The sequence below is a fragment of the Seriola dumerili genome, unplaced genomic scaffold (assembly GCF_002260705.1).
Source record: "Seriola dumerili isolate Sdu_G_001 unplaced genomic scaffold, Sdu_1.0 BDQW01000068.1, whole genome shotgun sequence".
NCBI classification, from domain to species: Eukaryota; Metazoa; Chordata; class Actinopteri; order Carangiformes; family Carangidae; genus Seriola; species Seriola dumerili.
The window spans coordinates 19,833,813-19,856,303 of record NW_019174323.1 but is presented as its reverse complement, the minus strand read 5'-3'; the positions used below and the strand labels follow the sequence as shown (position 1 = coordinate 19,856,303).

General features: G+C 44.6%; 2 protein-coding genes across 3 annotated transcripts; both read right to left on the bottom strand.

The window, feature by feature from the left end:
- Positions 1-2,834: 2,834 nt before the first annotated feature.
- Positions 2,835-7,967, bottom strand: LOC111220199 (protein phosphatase 1 regulatory subunit 3C-B-like). The gene is made up of 3 exons (XM_022743205.1): positions 7,775-7,967; positions 7,013-7,431; positions 2,835-6,616 (listed from the first exon to the last, which is right to left on the bottom strand). The coding sequence occupies exons 1-3, from the start codon at positions 7,786-7,788 to the stop codon at positions 6,030-6,032; spliced, it is 1,020 nt and encodes a 339-aa protein (XP_022598926.1). The 5' UTR covers positions 7,789-7,967; the 3' UTR covers positions 2,835-6,029.
- A 935-nt stretch (positions 7,968-8,902) lies between these two features.
- On the bottom strand, positions 8,903-21,954 carry syde1 (synapse defective Rho GTPase homolog 1). 2 transcript variants are annotated; one of them, XM_022743480.1, is made up of 14 exons: positions 21,729-21,954; positions 18,438-18,697; positions 17,810-18,278; positions 17,398-17,733; positions 17,032-17,266; positions 16,741-16,904; positions 16,368-16,487; positions 16,201-16,289; positions 15,488-15,625; positions 14,225-14,351; positions 12,140-12,315; positions 10,999-11,263; positions 10,534-10,833; positions 8,903-10,454 (listed from the first exon to the last, which is right to left on the bottom strand). In XM_022743480.1, exons 1-14 carry the CDS (start codon positions 21,811-21,813, stop codon positions 10,261-10,263), a joined length of 2,958 nt encoding a protein of 985 aa, XP_022599201.1. In that variant the 5' UTR covers positions 21,814-21,954; the 3' UTR covers positions 8,903-10,260. The 2 variants fall into 2 exon arrangements, with proteins under 2 accessions (XP_022599201.1, XP_022599202.1); XM_022743481.1 differs by having other exon boundaries at positions 17,071-17,266.
- Positions 21,955-22,491: the final 537 nt, after the last annotated feature.

Below are 22,491 nucleotides of genomic sequence, written 5' to 3'. Positions count from 1 at the left end.
TTATTCTGAACACAGACCACGCTTTTTAGTGTGAACACACTCAGAAGCTGCTGAGAGTCAGAGTGTAGTGTAGCACTGTGTGTGTGTGTGTGTGTGTGTGTGTGTGTGTGTGTGTGTGTGTGTGTGTAAGTGTGTATGTGTGTGTAAGTGTGTGTTACAGAGTCCAGAGAAAAGCTTCCACTGAGTTATGTAACAGTTGTGTGACTGTCCCAGCCTTATATAACACTAATACAGACAGAGAAGAGATTAATAATAGAGACTAATAGACAGAGAAGAGATGAAGGTTTTATTGTCCTGCAGAATCAGAAGTTTCCTCCAGTAGCCAATAATATCATTAATATCAATAACACCAATATTTCCTGATCAGAAACTAATTTATCTGCTTGACCTGACAGAGACATCTTACAGTCAGTAACATTCTGTCTTTGTCAGTAATTCTCTAATCTTCTGTCTGTCAGTAATGTTCTAATCTTCTGTCTGTCAGTAATATTCTAATGTTCTGCTACAGCAGTAATGTTCTAATGTTCTCTCTCAGTAATGTTCTAATGTTCTGTCTCTGTCAGTAATGTTCTGATGTTCTGTCTCTGTCTGTAATGTTCTAATGTTCTGTCTGTCAGTAATGTTCTAATGTTCTGTCTGTCAGTAATGTTCTGATGTTCTGTCTCTGTCAGTAATGTTCTAATGTTCTGTCTCTGTCGGTAATGTTCTAATGTTCTGTCTGTCAGTAATGTTCTAATGTTCTGTATGTCAGTAATGTTCTAATGTTCTGTCTCTGTCAGTAATGTTCTAATGCTCTGTCTCTGTCAGTAATGTTATAATGTTCTGTCTGTCAGTAATGTTCTAATGCTCTGTCTCTGTCAGTAATGTTTTAATGTTCTGTCTCTGTCAGTAATGTTCTAAAGTTCTCTGTCAGTAATGTTCTAATGTTCTGTCTCTGTCAGTAATGTTCTAATGTTCTGTCTGTCAGTAATGTTCTAATGTTCTGTTTGTCAGTAATGTTTTAATGTTCTGTCTCTGTCAGTAATGTTCTAATGTTCTGTCTGTCAGTAATGTTCTAATGTTCTGTCTGTCAGTAATGTTCTAATGTTCTGTCTCTGTCAGTAATGTTCTAATGCTCTGTCTCTGTCAGTAATGTTATAATGTTCTGTCTGTCAGTAATGTTATAATGTTCTGTTTGTCAGTAATGTTATAATGTTCTGTCTCTGTCAGTAATGTTCTAAATTTCTCTGTCAGTAATGTTATAATGTTCTGTCTGTCAGTAATGTTATAATGTTCTGTTTGTCAGTAATGTTATAATGTTCTGTCTCTGTCAGTAATGTTCTAAATTTCTCTGTCAGTAATGTTATAATGTTCTGTCTCCCTCAGTAATGTTCTAATGTTCTGTCTGTCAGTAATGTTCTAATGTTCTGTCTGTCAGTAATGTTCTAATGTTCTGTCTCTGTCAGTAATGTTCTGATGTTCTGTCTCTGTCAGTAATGTTCTAATGTTCTGTCTGTCAGTAATGTTCTAATGTTCTGTCTCTGTCGGTAATGTTCTAATGTTCTGTCTGTCAGTAATGTTCTAATGTTCTGTCTCTGTCAGTAATGTTCTAATGCTCTGTCTCTGTCAGTAATGTTATAATGTTCTGTCTGTCAGTAATGTTCTAATGCTCTGTCTCTGTCAGTAATGTTTTAATGTTCTGTCTGTCAGTAATGTTCTAATGCTCTGTCTCTGTCAGAAATGTTTTAATGTTCTGTCTCTGTCAGTAATGTTCTAATGTTCTGTCTGTCAGTAATGTTCTAATGCTCTGTCTCTGTCAGTAATGTTATAATGTTCTGTCTGTCAGTAATGTTATAATGCTCTGTCTCTGTCAGTAATATTATAATGTTCTGTCTGTCAGTAATGTTATAATGTTCTGTTTGTCAGTAATGTTTTAATGCTCTGTCTCTGTCAGTAATGTTCTAATGTTCTGTCTCCCTCAGTAATGTTCTAATGTTCTGTCTGTAATGTACCAGGAGCCATGAATGTGGCGTTAACGTTACTCTCAGTAAGACATTTCATGTCACCTTCAGGAGGAACCAGTCTCTTCAGTCAAACTCATAAATCTTCCAGATGTTATCTGGTGTTTTAGCTTCTCCTCTCAAGAAAATCCCAGTCACAGTGTTGTTAGTGAAAAATCTGTGAATGATCAGCTGCACACAGCTGTGCTAATGCTAATGCTAATGCTAATAAATAACTATGTTCGTACGTGACTAAAACAAATTTTAGGTTTTGTTGACTAAAACTAACAAAAATGTAACATCAGAATCCAATTCTGATGGACACAAGATGCTGCTAAACTGAATTAATCCAAAGAGCGTTCATATGGTGAGAGATGGTTCACACCTCTTACATAACACTATAATCTGGGAGTGGAAACAGAAGCTGGGAAGGAGGAGTTTGGATCTGTCGCTTACTACATGATTTGTATCTGACACATCTGGATAGTGACATTTACACTGGCTATTGATAAACATTCTTGTTACATCAATGCCACATTGTGATCACATCTCAATATGTAAATTACTCAGACTGGGCTGGAGTTTATCAACAAAAATGGGGAGTCCCAGGTGGAGGGAAGCAATATCAAGGAATATGATTCGTCACTACTGTTACTACCTGTAATTCATGACTAGAACATAAACAAATACATAATACTATTTAATGCAGGTGTAAATGGAGTCATGTCTGATAGGTCATCGAGGATCTCTGTGAAGCACTCTGTCGTTACTGCATCAACATGAACTCTAACACTTTAGCTTCATCTAATCAGATTTCTGAATGATTGATTAATACATCAAGAAACAAAAAGAAGGTTTAAGCACTATAAATATCAGACTTTTATTCTGGAAGGACACATAAAAAGGAACAGTACAGTACATCACTTCCTGCTTTAGCAATACATCATGACATTATCATTACATTGCACTTTGCAGTTGCTGATGCTGGTAGCTAGCCAGTTTAAATGCCATTAATCATATCTGCTAAGTTAACATAAGCTAACTCCAGCTGAAGTGTTGCATTCAGGTCACGTCAGAATAAAGACGAGTGGACTTTAAGTCAGAACAGCATCTAAAATCATCTGAAAACAGCTGTGATCAGCCCCGCACACTGGAGGGTCCTGGTGGTGCTGGTGCACAAAGCTGTGATGGACACATTACTGCCCCCTGTGGTCAGAGAGTAGAAAACCCCCATTCAGACTACTGCTGCTGTGTGGTGGGGTGTGGACAGAGCTCCACCTGGACAATGATCAGCTTCACATGAAGACAAGAGTTTTTAACAGTCAGAAGCTTCGATTGAAGCACCATAGCTAAGGCGGAGCAGTTCAGTACAGCGCCACCTTGAAGACCGGAGTGGTAATCACTGACCAAGCCTCATATTTCTGCTGTGATGTGAATAAATTGAAACTTTCTATGAGCATCTTCACAGTGAATGAGACAGAACTAGAAGAACCATTTGTTATAAAAACTGTCCCTAAAAACTCATTAAATACCCTCACCTTCAGGTCGTAGTCATTCATCCATCATGAGTAAACCCCCACCCCGCCCCTCACCCCTACTCTCCTCCGGTTCTACAGGCATCTTTCACTATAAAATCAGACGTGACATGAACGCAGCACAAGGCCATTCAAACATTTAGACTTCTGGCAGATCCACATAGACAAAGCTCAAGACTCTGAAATGACTTTGAGTCAGAGTTACAGGCTGACAACATGAACTCCCACATTCAATTTAAATACTTTACTTTTTCCTTCAGTCTCCAAAGCACAGACACACACAAACAAATAAACACATACACACACATACACACACTATCAGGGTAAGAGCACTGGAAGTGGATTTTTAAAAGCTTTTAAAATGGTATGGCTACAAGAGCTAACAGGAAGTGCAGGTTTAGCTTGACCAATCTCCGTCTATAGCAGATACCATGACAGCAAGAGTACAGTAGGATACTAAACTGCATAGCAACACCAAGAAGAACTCAGGTTGTTCTGTAACTACTTTCTACCAGGGGCAGAGAAATACCAGATATACCTCTTTAGCACAGTTAGCATCTTTTAGAACGGGAGGGGGAAGGAGGTTGCCACAAATACAATCTATCCATGGTTTCATAGGTACAGAGGACAGCAAATTCAAGTCTGAGTCAAAACCCCTCTAAGACAGAGACGAGTGTGAGATAATAGAAACAATGTCTTGAGACCGGACTCTCGTACTACAGCCCTGGTTCCATACTAGAGAAACCTTTAGTCCGAAAACAGAATCCAAACTGGGAACATACAGAAGTGAGTCATTCTTATTTTCTGCATAGTCTCCAAGATAGAGGTCTTGCGAGGCGGTCTGGTCGTGACACTATTAAAATCTTTCCTTGTAAAGTTACCTGTTTTGCTCACACCACCAGGATGGTGATGTTTAACACCAAATGTGTTGAACACTAAATTTATAAACTCCAATGTGAGGACAGAAAATTATCAGATATGTGCAGGTTCCTCTCTTTGAGTTTTGGTGTGGTTAGCGTAGACTGAAACTCCAACTCCAACAGTCCAGAAACTTCACAGTGGTTTCTGTTTGAATAGACCCTGAGACAGGGGTTGGCTCAGTTCACTCTGAATTCATAGCAGTTTAACTATTTGCTCATTCTGCTTGTGTCAGTCTTGTCAAGCAACTGATAAGTCAAATATAAAGTATTGGTCCTCAGGGGAATAAACATTTCTACAGAACCCCAAAAAGGAATAAAATAACTTTTCATACTGGACTGAATCCAAATGCCAAGTTCGTCTGTAGGTGCAGGAAAGTCCGGACATTTGGTTTCAGCCATGCTCAAGACCCAAACTGAGCCAGGTGAGGTTTTTGGGTTTAGGTCTCAATGTTAAAGATCATCAAAGCTGAACTGAGCCTGAAGGCATCGAGGTTTAACAAACAAACAAGACTCAACAGTCTGCAGAAAAGTTGTCAGTGCAAAGCACAACAAGTAAAACTCTTTTTAACACTAAATGTTTGACTGATTTCAGGCATCTGGAATATTCTCAACACAAGGTTTCAGGCTGGTGTTTCAGGGCTTGAAGCCATGTTGCTGGTCTTGACTGACAGCTGTTTCAGCACTTTGACATCCTAAAGGGCTTCAGTTGAGCTGTCATGGTGGGAGAGAGAGAAGAGATGGGAGGTCTGTAGTTGAAAATGCAGGAAATGAAGAGGGAACTTTAGGAACATGTCACATCCTTGGACCTGAACACATAAATCCTCTGTTGATCAATCATCCTAATATTGATGAATTCTCAATAGAAGGACCTGGTTGCTCAGCTGTTATGAAGAACACAAAGCTTTGTGATGTTTAATCAAAATCAATGGAAGCTTTATTCAAAGCACTCCTACAAAACCTCTGTATGAAGATTATGAATAATGAAGCCTTGTGGAGCTTTGTGAGGCACATGTAAGACCTTGAACTCATCATTAATCTTTGGGAGGTTTTAGGAAAGCACATACATTTGTGTGGATCATCTGAAGTTTTACAGATCATCTAGTGGATCCTTGTGAAGGTTGACAAATCATTTGGGGGCTTTTACAAAGCTTTCATGACTCCTGATTCTGTGTATCTTTTCCCATGAGGCAATCCCAGGTGAGCCAGTCCAGCTGTGGCTGAGTGTTGGCTGAAGATGGAGCTTATAAGGCTTCATAAATGGTTCAGGTGTCGAGCTGGGATATTTTAAAAGATCATCAGCTCAAGTTTGCACCTGGAACCACTTGGGCCAGTCCTGGTACTTCAAGTCAGTCTGGGAGTATGAAATCCAGTTGTGCCAGAGTTAGTCATCCAGAGGTTACACTCTTCTTTCATAAACACTTAAAATAATTAATTTTAGGGAGCTGAAGTGACTCAAGTGAAAGACCATAGTGTATTACACAACCACACCGGGATCCCCTATGATGTGGTTGTTAGGTACTCATGTGAAGGTCCTGTGAATCTCTGACAACAAGATCACAGAGTGAGTGCAACATCAAAAATGTCCTGTTGTGGTCTCACCAGTAGGGGGCAGTAGTCTCTATGTGACCCCAGCTCTGCCACTCAGGGAAGATCCCTGCTGACGTCCTGGGACTGCCAAAGGGATCAAACTCCATCTCCTCCCTCTGCTCTCCAACGCCGTCTCTCTGAATTTCCAGCCCCACTGTACTCTCAGTGCTCCGATTTGGGCTGCCATTTGGGTCCGCCACTACCAGACCGTAGTTGTTCCCATGGTTGTTGTCCCAGAAGGTCTGGTCTTCAGTCTGGTACTGAATGCAGAACTCTACTCTGTTGGAGGGCTCAAGGAGCTCCGGCACTGAGACCAAGAAGGAAAAGGTGTCAGTGTCGGGGCAGCCGTAGACGTTGTTCAGGTAGCGACACTGAACATCCTGAAAGGAGCACCAGGAGTCAAAGGTAATCCGAACAGAGACGGACTTCTCAAAGCAGATATTTCGGACCTGTACAGTGCCTGAGAGAATGCGCTCCTGGACAGAGCAGGTCTCCAGACAAACCTGCTGGGCTTTGAGTCGGTTCCTCAGGTCCAGATAGTCTGCAGCTGGCTGGGTGAAGCCAAGAACCAGGCCTGAACCACAATCTGTAACATCTGAAAGAGGAATAGAAAGGAAAGGGCAGACCATGAAATAAAATCAATTAGTATCATCATTTATTATTAATTTTACCATCTTCTTCAAAAAAGGAATCCAACAGCAGCTGCACAGATATATTAACCACTGCACAGGTATATTAACAGCTCCACAAGTATATTAACATCTGCACAGGTATATTAACATCTGCACAAGTATATTGACATCTGCACAGGTATATTAACATCTGCACAAGTATATATATATATATGTATATATATATATATATATAAATATAAACATACACATATATATTAAAGTATATTAAGTATATTTTGCAATGATGTCATGTACACTTAATAACTAGTGGACAAGCTCCCCTTGCTCGACCCCTCCCGCACCCGTTTGTTTGTCACCTTTGTTGCCTCCCAGGTGTAGTGCAGCGGTGGCGCCCTCTATCTCAGTTAGATGGAACTGCAGCTCAGTCAGCGGGTCATTCTCGGCCTCGTCGATAACATGGATGGCAGTGAGAGCCAAACCTTGAGAGTCAGCAAACACCACATTCTTCTTCCTCCTCGCCCTCCCCGAGCTGCTGCTGATCTCCCTGGCCGCTGATGGTGAGGTTGTGGTTGCCATGGTTACGTTGCTGCTCAGACACGGTCGTAGCGGTTTGCAGTGTTGCAGCAGAGCAGCTGCTGATGATGAACAGCAGTTATCATAGTTACCAAGGAAGGAGCGGAGGGGAGGAGAGCTGGCCAGGCAGATCCTCACAGCCATGTTGACAGGAATGATGGGAGAAGAACCCCCGGGGCGAGGGTTCAGGATGTGGAGGACCCTGAAGTAGGACACAACAGGTTTTTATTTATTAGACCTGTTTCTATAGACCTGAAGAGGAACTCAGCTGGTCTGAAATCTGGGCCTGTGTCAGAAAGTGAGACTTAGTTTGGGTTTAACTCAGGTTTATTCAGGTCAGTCTTGGTTTAACTCAGAAACAGTAGAGGCAGTAACAATACAAACAGCAGAGACCGAAACAGAAGAGACAGAAGAGAAGGTAGACACAGTAGAAATAGAAACAGTAGAAACACAAGTCACACAAGACAGTAAAAACATCGGACTCGGACACCGGAAGGTCGTGACGTCGCTGCTGTGGCGCAGTTTAATATCAGTCAGTCTCCTACCTGGTGCAGTTCATTGAAAAGTTTCTCTCTCAGTAGAATCCAGTAGAATTTGCCTCAGCCCGACACGAACCACAGACACAGACTGGAGACTTTTCTGTTTCTATTTTAAATTCCTCTGTTTTCTACTGCAGCCATTTTAAGAGGAAAACACCGCTGCTAACAGCGCGCTCCGACACGCCCCCCGAGAGAGAGAGAGAGAAGGAGAGAGAGAGAGAGAGCAGGAGAGAGAGAGAGAGAGAGAGAGAGAGACAGAGACAGAGGGAGAGAGAGAGAGAAGGAGAGAGAGAGAGACAGAGAGAAAGAGAACGCGAGGGAAGGAGAGAGAACCAATCAGCGCTCCGAACCGTCAGCCTCTCTCTCTCTCTCGCTCTCTCTCTCTCTCTCTCTCTCTCTCTCTCTCTCTCTCTCTCTCTCTCTCTCTCTCTCTCTCTCTCTCTCTCTCTCTCTCCCCCTCACCCAATCAGAGAGAAGCCAAAAAAAAAATGACAGTGACGTTGATTACGTCAGACACAGGACAGAACTCATTTATTTTTTCATTTTTATGTGAAAACAGTCACTTTACACTATTTAAATAATAATAATAATAATAATAATAATAATAATAATAACATGTCTGAGCCTGAAAACATGAGCTAAATGTTACAGGATCTCACCTGAGGCCTGAAAATTTGCTGCTGCCCAATTAGTTTGTCTGCAGGTAAATTTAAGGTGTATATGTAAAATGTCATATAAACTTTAAAGTCTCAGCGGAAATAAACCAGTCCAGATATTAAAACATATTAAATTAGTTCATTTTTTTCTGTTTATATCAGCTGACTTCAGATCAGAGCTGATACATCACATCCTGCCACAGGGAGTCCTGTCAGACAACACTAAAGGCTGACATGTGACAGCTGACCTCAGTCAGCTGGGAGGGACTCACACTGACAGTCTGCAGACAAGATAAATCACCATTCATCATTATGATCATCTACATCATAATGTCACATCTGCCAGAATATGAATAACTGTTAATCAAATCACTCAATGTAATGACACTGGATCATTAGAAAGTTTGAATGGATGATAATAAACATTAATAATAATGATTAATAAGAGCCCAGTCCTCCAGTTTATAATAATAATGTGTTTAATAGTTGTTGGTTAATAAGACGTACAGGCAGCTGCTGTGGTCTGTTCCAACAGGAACTGTGCTTCAACACTTTGGTTACATCATCTCCATGCAAACATCCTCCTCATCAATAACAAATAGAAGTGCTTATTGAGGTTTGTGCAAAACAAAGTAATACTGTCAGAAAAAAACGGTGACTCTGAGCTCACATTAAAACTCTGTACCGACAAGAAATACTGAAGACCTTCTGCTCACTGCTCCGCTGCTCCAGGACCACCACAGACCTCTAGGGGGCGCTGCAAGACAGCCACAGACCTGCAGGGGGCGATCTACTGCATTAAGTTAACATACTCACAAAATGTGAGCCAGGTTTGTTTGAAAACATTTTTCTTATTCCTCTGGAACAAGAGACCCGGGTGGAGTCAGTGGGTGGAGTCAGATGTCCATCAGTGTGTGAGCACCTCTGAACCTCTGACTGAACCTGGTTCTGGTTCCTCTTTGGTTCTTCTGGACCTTTTCTGAACCACTTTTACATTAGGTTCTAAAGGGTTCTGTGGAGACTCTCTGGTCCTGGGGGGTTTAGACTCAGACCGGAACCAGACTCAGAAGGCTCCACACACATCAGTCTACAGTCTGTTACTGAGACACAGCTGACACTGACATCACACACTGCTAAAACAGCTCAGCTAATCAGCAGAACCGAAGTAGAGCAGAGTGAGCTGTGATCGGATGAAGCAGCAGAGCGACGACAGTTTTCAACTAAAAGTTTCAACAAGTGAAATTATGGCATTGACAGTGCAAACAGCTCCAACAGGATCCGTCCCTGATACCCAAAACCACAAGACTAACACAGTCGACACTGTGACAAAAACCTTTCTCATTAGAACACAGGAGAACATCAGTAATAATGTGTGGTTCCTCCACCACATTCCCTCTGAAGCTTCATTTTTGGATCAGAGAAATAAATTAATCTGGTTAATGGCCGACCCCTCATCCTCCAGAGACGAGTCCACATTTCATCCTGAACTTTCCTTCATATCTGAGTTTTCTCATTTTTATAGAAAGAATAGATTCTTCCTTCACTGTCGTGTCCTGATGATGCTGCAGAGATCAGAGGAAACTACGAGGAGGTCAGAGGTCAATCATACCCTGTTGTAGTCGTTGGATCCTCTGTCCAGGAGCCTTTTAGCAAAAATCTGTGGCAATTATTTTCAAGATTCTAAAAATAAATTTGATAAAAATCAAAATTTTAAAAGTTCAGATTCAAACAAATGTTTTAAATTCAGAGAGAGAGAGAGAGAATAGAAAGAGAATCAATGGTCCTCTCCTTCATCCGGCTCATCCTCCTCCTCCTCTCTTCTCCCACCCCACCCCCCTACAGACAGATGTTGATCTGTTTGGCCAGCTCTCGGTCCAGGTCGTGGATCAGAGTGTCGAAGTCCTTTAGGCTGAGTCGGCAATTAAACGGAGCGTCAAAATCCATGAAGTCGTCCACATAGAGACCTCCTCCTCCTCCTCCTCCTGATGACCACACCTTCTTCTTCTCCTCCTCATCTTCATCGCCGCTGCCTGAAACAACATCAGGGAGGCGTCAGAGTGACCGGTGGATGAGGGGGGATCAACATTTACTCGATAAACATGTGTTTACCTGCATCACTTTCACTTCCTGCCACCTCATCATAGTCGGCTTCCTGTCCCGACAGAAGGTCTCGTCCACAGACGCTCCAGTCCCCGGCGTACCGGTTGATCGGTGGCGGACTCTCAAGCCGGGCCAGACCGCCTCGACCCCGACGTGACACCACCACCTCCTCCTCGGGATTCTGAGGCAGAGCCAATCGCAGTGCAGGACGCCGCTGCTGCTGAAGACCCAGGGGGTTATGGGTAAGGGCAGGGGAGGGAGGAGGGGAGGTGTGAGTATGGTCGTCTGCTGGGATTCGATGTGTCGGAACTGAGGAAGAAGATATGAAGATACAAACTGAGCAAAGTGACTCTTGTGAAAGGTATGGTCGTTTCCATGGCAACAACAGTTTCAAAGGGGCAGAGCTGTAATTTTAGTATATAAACTAAAAAATATGTCTCCTGCTCTGTAGCCCCCTGCGCCTCCCCTCCTCACCTGGCCACTGCTGAAGCAGGTAGTGCAACGCCTCGATGTGTCGTTTAAAATCCACAGCACTCGCTATCTCTTCACCATGACCAAGCCCTTTCCCTCCTCCTCTTCCTCCTCTCCCTCCTCCTCGTCCTCCTCCCCTCCAGGCCTCCTGGGTCGGGGTGAGGAGCACGGGGCCGAAGCAGACAGCGAGGTTCTGGTGGTTCATCCTGTTAGACGAGCTGAAGGATGCCACCAGGCTGAGGTGGTCCAGTAAGAGAGACAGGGTGGCCTGAAAGAAGGGACATGACCTCATTGTAAAACCAGGTGATGAGGTCAGAAGAGATCAGTGTGTGGGAAGAGAGTTGTGGTGGGGTTGTGTGAGGTAGTCATATACAGTCAGTGTGTTACCTGCAGTAGATTCAGTTAAGAGGAGCAGCAGGAGCAGAGTGATGAGCTGCTGTGGGCGGGGCCAGAGGAAAACACCTGTTTCAGACACTTTTTAAAGATGCCCACCGAAAAAATCCAATATCTGTTTAAATGAAGCTTCATGTAGAATATTTTCAGCTCTTTATCTTCCTGTCAGAGCACCTTTACTTTGGCACTACATTTTTTCAACCACTGAACTACCGTACTCCTACGCACAAGCACGCCTACAGTGTGCACTGTATTACGCCGCAGCCACAGTCAGCTGAGTGAATCAGAAAGAGGTAAACATTGACGGGAAGATAAAGAACTGAAAATATTCTCCTTGAAGCTTCATTTAAACAGATGTTGGATTGTTTCAGTGGGCATCTTTTAAAAGTGTCTAAAACAGGTGTTTTCTGTTGGCCCCGCCCACAGCAGGTCATCACCCTGCTAGTGTACCGGTCCTCCTGCTGCTCTAAACTGACTCTACTGCAGGTAACACAGTGACTGTACATGACTATTTCACACAACCCCACATCAGATAACCACAACTATCACTTTAGAGTCACGATTGGCTGATGAGTCTGTCCTCATGTTCACTCACTACCATAAACTGATCCCAGCTGAGGCTTCCTGATGTCTGATGGGTAATGTAACCATGGTTTCCCTGCTTGTCCTTCCCATGGTCTCAACATATTTTAATTACAGTTTACATTCAGCCTACATGAAAACCAGGATCAGATGCTGGACTATGTCTTACCCTCTCTGGAGGCGGGAGACAGGACAACAGCTCCACAGTGCATTGGGCCAGCTGAGGGTCAGGGGTTGCAGGTGGGCCAGGTGGGGGTCGTAGGGTCATAGCCTCCCTGACCACCTGGTACAGAGTCCTGGTGATGAGCGGAGATGGCAGCTCTCGCAGGTAGTCCTTCAGTATACCTGAGAAAAAGCGATACTGAGTACAGCCAGTCATCAAGGTGAAGTCTAAGTTGTGTCGTCACCACGTCTTTAATGAAACCTTGTGTAGCTGCACTGTGTTCACATGGGACACACCCACCTTGGCCTGGTGCTGAATTGCTCAGGTCCACAACTCTGAGTCATCAAGGTCCTGTTCAAGTCATGAAACTCAAATCTAAAGTCGTGTCTAGGTTGTTGAAGCCAGGTATTCAGATCCACATCACCATGGTAATGTCTCAACATCAAGACCATGTCTAAGCCATTAAAGTTAAACTCATCACGTCAAGTACAAGTCCTTAGAGGGACCCTGAGGAGTTTTTGACCTCAAGTAGCACTGACATGATTCACTCTACTCCACTGATCTATAGGTGGAGGTGACGTCCACTGAATACAGCGTCCAGCAAAGGCAGTAAAGAATAAGAAAAAGAAGAAGAAGAAGAAAAAGAAAAAGAAAGAAGACTTTGAAATGGACCATTTAAGATTTTTGGCATAATGTGTCCTAAATAAAGTTGTGTGAAAGTCAAAGTTTCTAATAAATTACCAGTCAACAATAAAAAACCCCACAATCCAAAAAAGAGCAAAACACAACAACAACAACAACACACTCCTACCTACAAGTGAAAAAACTAAAAGCTGAGCTGCAGTGATCCATCGTCCCCAGTCGAACACAGGACCATCCTGATCCCCCACACATCCATGAAAACATCCAGGTTGCAGGTCAGTCTATAAAAGGAGTGCTCTATTCTGAGCCGAGCTGAAACCAGAGCTTTCAGACACAGCACCGGCTCCGTACAGCCCACACCTGACAACTGGTTCTTTCGACTTTTCCAGATTGCTAGCTTAGCAGTTGCTAACAAAAAATTGATAAGAACCAGTGTCTGTCTTTTTTTAACGGTGTACTTTGGGCCAAAAACAAAGAGTGAAAATGAAAAAACCTTTCCTAAAGCCTCCACCCACCCGTGCAGCAGCCTAAATAAATCAGACAAACGAGGACAGGAAATCACTAGGTTTTCCACAGTTTCTGTCTGACTACAAAAAGGACAGCCCTCCCCAGTGCTGGGGTCCAGGTGAGCTCTGTATCTGTTTGTAGCTATAGCTCCGTATATGATCCTCCACTGGAGGTCAGCCATCCGTTTTTCTACAGGAGGCTTATAGAGGAGCCACCAGCAGCCTTTAGGGGTAGAGTCTGCATCAAACACCTGTCCATTTTGAAAACCCTGAGTCCTGTCAGAGAGCCGAGGTTCAGGACCTTTACACAGCTGTGATACAGCTGCTTCTTCCCACAGGAGACGAATTTTCCCAAAGCTGGAGTCGTCAGGGAGAGAAGCAGGCCACTATTCTCTCTCCGCTCTCCTACAGCAGGACTGATGACATCTTTAAGTCTACAGGCAAAAGAGTGAAGTGTTAGCGTTTCTTCTCATCCAGTAGACCCACCTGCTCTGCCGCTGCCAACAACACCTGCTCCACCGAGGAGCTGGGCTGAGCAACAATACACACTCCATGCCTCAGAGACGGGGATGGCGTCCTCTGAGACGCCGTCCCTGTCTCTGAGGCATGAGAAAACACAGAAAACACACCAAACAAACTACACTAACGGTTCACAAACACTACACAAATATCACACAATAATCACAATGATCATACAATAAACACACAGTTGGAAAAATATATAGAAAACCTCTTCACTTCTCACCACCAAACACCCGGGACAGTGTTGAAGAAGAAGAAGAAGAAGGAAGAGGACAAGAAGAAGAAGCCTGGTGAGCATGAGTCAGTCAACAATTAATCCTATCTCGGTCTCTGAGGTCATGTCAGACTGTGCTGAGCCTTGATCTTGATGACTGTGATGTGACCTAAAGGCTGCAGACATACTGACTTCCCAGTTACTGACCTGTAATGACATTAATGTCGGGGTAGAGGTCCTCGCTGAGACACACAGCTGAACTGTTCCTCTCAAACCAGTCCCTGAGCTCCTTCTTCACCGCTGCAGAACCACACAGTCTGTACAGACCCACCACCTGACAGACAGCCAGACAGACAGATCAGGTCACCACTTCAAATCAACATTAACAACAGTTTCCCAACCCTATTTGCTTTACTTCTCTGGGATGAAGTCCAACCTAGAACCACTGTATAGAACCTTTATATAGAACCTCTGTATGCACTTTTACAGTTGTTTTGAACCAGGGGTCAAATGAACCAATCAGCTTGCTGAGCAGGTAGACACAGGGCTTAAAGCAAGGGAAATGTCTGTGCCTGAAATGTGTTTTGGGTTAGCTGTAGATGAATGAGAGCTGTGGCTCATATCTCAACCCGTTTCAGAAAGACAAGAACACCAAATCTAATGGCTTCTAAATGTGAATCCTCATGTTAACCTGAAAGGTCCAAATGGAAGAAAAACGTATCATCTACTCCCCTACTCCTCAGAGGGAAACCAGAGTCTGGTAACTGTATCCAAGTCCAAGCACAACTTTCAAAGCCATAAAGAACAGCCTGGTTCAATACGCCAATCTTTAAACTGTTCAACACTCGTTCCTCCGTTGGTCTCTAAGCAGCATGTGTGGCATAATAGGCCTACTGTTGTCAAACGATTGATAAATTAGTCCAAAAGATTGATGACAAATTGAAAACAAAACCAACAGCCTGTTCATTGCAGTGCTTTTTCAAAGTAGTGCAGCCATGTGCATTAGTGATCTGACACTTCAATGAGCTAAATTGTCAAGAAAGGTTTTTATTAATAAAGTAGTACCACTGGATTCATACAAAATATAGGGTTCCTGATGGCTGTACATATATATATATATATATATATATATATATATAGCCATATTCTTGCTACTGAAAAAAATATGCAAGAATATTTTCCATACACATATAATTATACTTTTCCATCTAAAACGGCCGCACACCAGAACTTTAAGCCATGTAGACATCACGTTGTTGAAGTTTGGGAGGTGTGAGCATCAGCCACTGAGAGCGTCTGTGACCTACAGTTACCCCAGATGTTCAGTTACATCTTTACAGAAGCTTGTTTCCAGAACTAGATGATCGTAGCATATCAACAGGTCTGGACTCTGTTCTGTTCTGTGGGTCAGAGCTGACGTGGGTCTCTCACAACATCCTGGTGATTTACTACATATATTACATATTATACCTTTAGTCCTCGTCGCTCTATCTCTGCCACGGTCTTCTGGATCAGCAGAGGGACTGGAGCTGCAGAACCTTCTTTCTCCACCAGGTTGTGCAGTTCCACCCCAAACACATTAGCAGGTGCTGAGCTGTCAGTGCTGGGCTGTGGAGAGTTACAGTCACTTTAACCCTCTGAGATTGATGGATGTTTCTATTAATATCTTTGCAATAATACAGCATAGAAATATGTTTTGAATGTTGCTAATATCTGTAGACTCTCCACTTTCTGTTTCATATTCCTTCGATTGTACATGACTCATAGCCAGAGCTAAAAGGCCTCAAAGCAGGCCTCTAAAATTTAAAACACTTTGCATCTCAGGCATTTATTCTTTGGTAAACCAATTTAAAGAACCAAAACAATTCATCCACATCTGTAAAGGTATGTTTTCACAAGGGATTTGGAAAATTTCAAAAAACCGGGCTCCCAGGGCATCATTATAAACACTTTGGTATTATCTTATATGCAAGTACCTTAAGAAGTAATGCAGAAATCGAGAAAATACTGAGTAAGCAATGATAATGAAGGACACTGAGAGGAGATGAAGGTCAGTGTAAATGGGAATGGTCTGATCTGGTTCTGGTTTTAGACCATATCAGGGTCCTAGTTACCTCATGTTTGGTGGATCTGGAGTTTCTATCAGTTTCATTCATAGTAATCACAGTGTTCATGATTGATACCTGTGTGTCCCACTTTTCTTGTAGAGACAGTTTGACATAAAGAAGTCCTCTGGGCTCCAGCTTCACACAGAGCTGCTGACTGCGACTCCCTGACACACACATGACAACAGATCAACACCATCACTCACAGGTGGAGCAGTGACATCACAGTGTTCAGTGTACTGTACCTTTAAAGAGTGGAGGGATGGAGACTCCACCCAGACAGCAGACTCTGTTCCTGGTTGGACCACCTGAAGTCTGACTCTGATCCGTCCCTGGTTTAGACCCACCCACTGCCTGTGGATTGGCTGCAGAGACAGAAACACATGAAATACAAACATACACAGGAAGTGTGACCTGAACCTAAATCATCTACTCAGGTCCAGAAACTGAATCTGCTCAGGTCCAGAGGTCGAATATCTAGAATAGCTAGAGGAAAGATCATCAATCTAAAGGGTTCGTCCTCTGGAGATCAGGAACTAGTAGTAGTAGCAGTAACATTAGTAGTATTAGTATTGGTATGTAGTAGTTATGACTGCATTCTATAGAAACTAGCAGGACCTGGTGTGAGCACCACCATGCGGAGCTGCCGGGCTCTCTCCAGCTCCAGGTGGAAGGTGTGGTTTAATGAGAGGGCGGAACCTCGCAGGTTAAGAAGGGCGGTCCTTGCTCTCGTCACCCCATCAATCTGGATGGCCAGGAAGATGTCCTTACTGCCCTCGGACCTGAGAGGACACACACACACAGACAGAAACAGAGAACGTGCAGAGGTGTTGAGCTGCAGTTCCTCTAACGTCCACTAGATTCTGCTGTGGTCAAACTCACAGCTTCACCTCTCAGCTGGCAGTCTACCTGTAATTTCCACTAGCTCCAGGTGTTCGCGGACTATACCTGCTGGTCTTCATCTCCTCGAGGCCCAGCAGGTGGATGGTCAGTAACCCTGTCACCCGCTGGCTGCACCGAGGTGGATCAGAGTCCACATACAACCGGAACGAACTGACATCGCATGCCATTTCCTGGGAAACCATAGGTTGAGGGCCTTGTTGCCGTGGCAGCAGCTCGGGGGAGTCCCCATCACTAAGGTAACCTGAAATGAAAACAGACCTGTTACATCCTGGTACAGGACAGAATGGTTTATACAGGTGGATAACAGTGCTTGTGCCTGAACAGATGTGGACAGATGTGTGGACAGAGGTCTGACAGATGTGAACTGTTTACCCCCTTTACTGGCAGAGCGTCCTCTGGATGATCGCCGCAGGGGCCGTGCAGGAGGGGCGGAGCTATCCAGGTGATACCTGCTGATCACATTCTGGTTGGACACCGATGAAGATGTTACATTCTTATTGGTCAACTCATCCCCGCCCCTGCTGTCATTTCCCTGGCGATGAACGCGGGAGGATGAGCGAAGGCTGAGTTTACGTCGCAGCTCAGGAAGTTTCTTCATCTTTAGGGAGAGTTTCCTCACTGTACCAGGAGACCTCAGCCTGTCAATCACACTGCCAGACACGCCCCCTTTCTTTTGGGAGGGGGGGCTAGAATCTATGGGTGGGGGGTCTGAAGGGGAAGAGATGAGAGTTAGATAAACACAGTTACAGATGTGTAGAAAGAGGCAGGTGGACTCAGGACTAACCTGTGTTTTCTGTAGTGATGTCATCAATATAGTGGCTGACACTTGGATTGGCGCCCTCCAGTTGACAGTCACTGCTATGAACCTCTGCTGACCCAACCCACACCCCTCCGAGCTCTCCTGGCCCCACCCTCTTTGTTGCTCCTACCTCCTCCCTCTCGTGTCTCCTCCTCCAGACCTCCTCCTCCCTGCATGGACCTCCTGCGTCCTCCTCCTCAGGGATTGGGTTGTACCAGATGTTGCTGCCACTGTCCTCCTGTGGACCGCAGACCTCCTCTGAGGCCTGGGACTTTCCTGAAGACAGCACCCAGGCTCGGCTGCTGCGATCCAGGCTCTGCAGGTAGGTGCGCTGGCCGGACAGTTTAGCAGGGAGGTCAGTGGAGCCCCCTGCTGGCTGGGAGGCTTCCTGCATTACTGACGTAGAACTGACAGGACCACAGGGGGTTCTCGTCCTGTCACTGCTCTGCTCAATCTGAAACAGAAGAAGGAGGGGCAACATTTCTAAAAGGAGGGGTCAATCTGCTGAGAGCAGAAGAAGAAGAAGACAAGGTCAACCAACCAGAGGAGGGACAGAACATGAGGGTCAAACTACGAAACCGTGTCCAGGAGCATGAGGCCTGACAACCTGTACCTTGTCCTGAGCTAGCCTCTGGCTCCAGGCCTGCCCAGGTGCATCTTGGGATATCCCTGATGGGCAGTCCCAGCTCAAGGACAGGGACGTGGGCGGAGCTGCAGAGCCCTGTCTCGCCCACTGCTGTTTCTTAGCAACAGTGATGTGGTTACGTGGGGGTGTGGGGGGATCAGGATCGGCGGGAGTTCTCAATGTTGTCATTGATAGTGATGATGGTGATGAAGAAGTCTGGAGAACAGAGTCGGACTTGACTGGAACATCTGCAGGAAACACACACACACACACACACACACACACACACACACACACACACACAAAAAACAGCTGTTAACATTCTCAAGGTTGAGTATGTTTTAGTTCTGTTGGGTCTTTCTAAGTCTCAGCTCCAAGACGAGCGGTTCCTCCTGAGAACATCTCAAATATCAACAGGTTCTGACAACAGCTGCTCAAAGGAGGAGGAGACAGAGCAGTTGTTGGGGACTACTTTCGGGGAGGATGAACAACGCCTCCTGGTGATGGTGGTGGTGATGATGATGATGATGATGATGATGATGATGATGATGATGATGATGATGGGGTCTGAACTGTTATGTGTTACTCTTCACCTTTGATCAACATGACCAACGTTGAGTTATATGATCAGTATTTATCCTCTATAATCGATCAGCTGTTTCACTGGCGAGAACAGTGGAACATTTAATGCTCCAGTTAGAACCATAGACATCACATGACCAACATCTGGATTCCTCCTCCAGTTCTGTGTGTGTGTGTGTGTGTGTGTGTGTGTGTGTGTGTGTGTGTGTGTGTGTGTGTGTGTGTGTGTGAGAGAGAGATCCTCGTGACAGACAGTACGCAGAGTATCTGACTGAGTTGCATGAATAAACCTTCTGTGTGTGTGAATGACTTTCTACATGAAACCTGATAGTGTAGAATCCTACTCTCTGATTGGCTGTTAAAATCAATCAACGTTCAGGTCAACAGTATTTCACTGACTCTGACATTCCCAGGGACCTGGAACAGAACTAGTTCTTCGAGGGTCAGGACTCTGGGACCCTCTCCAGCCATCAGTCACATGACCAACATGATGATCCACTGTGGCGTCTGTGTCACATGACCAGTCTCATCTGACCCTCTGAACTAAAACAGAACCAGACAGGAAGTGATACGCTCCAAATGTCGGCCTCCACTTCCTGTCATCTGGGCGGAGCCAAAGAGAACCTTATAGAGGACTGTGTGTGTGTGTGTGTGTGTGTGTGTGTGCTAATAATAGTCCATCTGTTCTTAATTTGAAGCTGCCTGAGAAATGCTGATCAGTGAGAAAAGAGGAGGAGTGGGAGAGCGTGGGGAGTGGAGGGGGGGTCATGGGGGGGTGAATAAACAGCTATGTGCAGATGTCAATGAAGTCTCTGTATGTGAGACTAAACACACTGCTGTCTATTCACTATTCATTAGAGTCTTAAAAATACACAGACACACAAAGACTGCAGTCAGCACCACACATACAAACACACACACACACACACACACACACACACACACACACACACACACACACACACAACATGTCACACACAACACATACACACACACTATGAGCTACAGACAAGGCTCTGTGTGTTTCTGTTAAACTGTGGACTCACTGACGACCTGGAGTCTGATTAATAATTATAGATAATATAATATACAGTATATATACTTTATGTTTATATATAATATATATATTATATGTAATATATAATGAATGATTTTAAGGAAACATCAGTGAATATAAATTGACTCTTCTTCTGTCACAAACAGACAACAGTCAACAACTGTGACAAACAGAAGGTTTTCACTGAGTCAACACAACAACCAGAACAACAAAAAGACAGACACACACCTTCCTTTCTGGGACAAAAAGCAGGCCTCCATAAATCAATACATTTTCTGGTTCAAGGTTAGTTAGTTAGTTAGTTAGTTAGTTAGTTAGTTAGTTAGTTAGTTAGTTAGTTAGTTAGTTAGTTAGTTAGTTAGGTACGGTTACGTCCTCTACTGTGAGCAGTAACGTTTTATATCTAAAATCTGACTGTAAGATCACAGAAGAGATAAACAGGAAATGACCACACACACACACACACACACACACACACACACACACACGCACACACACACACACACACATACACAGTCTAATGACAGGAAGTGGTCAGCTGACCCAGTTTGTCTGCAGGAAGCTGAACATTAATCCACATGTGTAGATGAGTTGAATCCGTTTCAGTGAGAAAAGAGGAGGAAAGAGGACGATTGAGTCCAGTTCACATCACAGACAGCGTGTCTCAAACAGTTCAGGTTTTATGACAGAACCTCAACCAACAGAAGTCTGACGCCTGTGAACCTGGTCTCTGAACCTGGCCTCAGATCCTCAGGGATTTGATCTCACACATATGCTGACCCACATTAAGGTGTAGTTGTAGCTCGGTCCTTCACAGGTGAGCACCCACCTGAGCTGTGGAAGCTGCTGCCTGTGATCCAGCACAACCCAAACTAACTGGTTCTCACCCAGACCAAGTCCCAGACCACATCCCAGATAGACCACTCCCCTCAGAGAAAACAGACAGAGTGAGACCTCCTCTCTGATGTGGACTCACAAGGACAGACAATTACATCGACCAAGAAAGACCTGATGAGGTCAGAACAAACTTAGCCTAGCTTAGCACAAAAACTGGGAGCAGAGGGAAACTGTTTGCCTCGCTCCGTGACATCCCAGTGACATCACAGTGACATTATGACTCGTGTTTCTGCTCTTTACTTCTTAGTCTCTGTTTCATCAACAACACTGCAGTTTCATGTGGCTGTGACCCTGAGTCCTGATCCAGAACAGATCCAGGTCTAAAAATAAACAGACTGATGGAAAATGCACCAGTCCTCAGGTCAGAGAGAAGGTTTCTGCAGTCCAGAACACAGAGACCTGAACTAGTCCCAGTCTGGGTCCAGATGAAATGTGGTTCAGATTGTCAATATTTGCCAACCAGTGGACATGTGACCAGGACTGAGGTCAGGTCCAAGATCAGGTCTGAGATCAGGTCTGAAGTCACGTCCTGAACTCGGACCTGTTGTGGGTTTACACACTAAAGGTTCTGGCTCAGTATTAATGAAGTCAATATGTCCGGTCCAGGAGACCAGAGTTCAGACCAGGTAACAGACCTGCAGACCTCCCTGATCCTGGTCCAGATTTCAGACTGAACATCATCACATATCTACAGCTGCGTTCACTAACACAAATGTTATTCAGACTGTACAAAGTTTCCTCACCACTCAGTTTTGGGTCAGTCTTCCTGCGGGATCTGTCTTTGCCTCTCAGCCTGGAGAAGGTCCTCTTCAGCAGGGGCTCAGCCATGGTGAACCCCTGGCCCTCCTCCTGCTCTTCCTACTCCCCCTGCTCAGACAGTAATGCAGCAGGAGAAGAGAGGAGTCAGCGCTCCCTCTCCTTCATGTCAGATCAGACTGTGGTGAGACTCGGCCATGCCTCGTCGTCTCCTCCTTCACTCTGACTCTGAGCTGCTGAACAGGAAATGAATTCCACACATTCTTTCCCAAACTCCCCCCTCTCCTCCCCCTCCTCCTCCTCTTTCCCTCCTCCCACTCTCCTCCCTCCACAGGGAAAGAGGTAGAGAAGGAGACTGAGGACTCATGGGAAATGTAGTTTGTTCTTCAGGTTCCAGAAACAAAATGTTCTAAGAACAGAACCATGGTCATGTTGTTTTCTGACGTTCTGTCATGTCACATGTTCTCGCCTTCTCTGTATTACTGTCTCCATCATGTCAACTGGACTGGACTGAACTGGACTAGACTGGACTGAACTGGACTGGACTGGACTGGACTGAACTAAACTGAACTGAACTGAACTGAACTGGACTGAACTAAACTGGACTGGACTGGACTAGACTGGATTGGACTGGACTGGACTGGACTGAACTGGACTGGACTGAACTGAACTAAACTGGACTGGACTGAACCGAACTAAACTGGACTGGACTGGACTGGACTGGACTGGACTGGACTGAACTGAACTGAA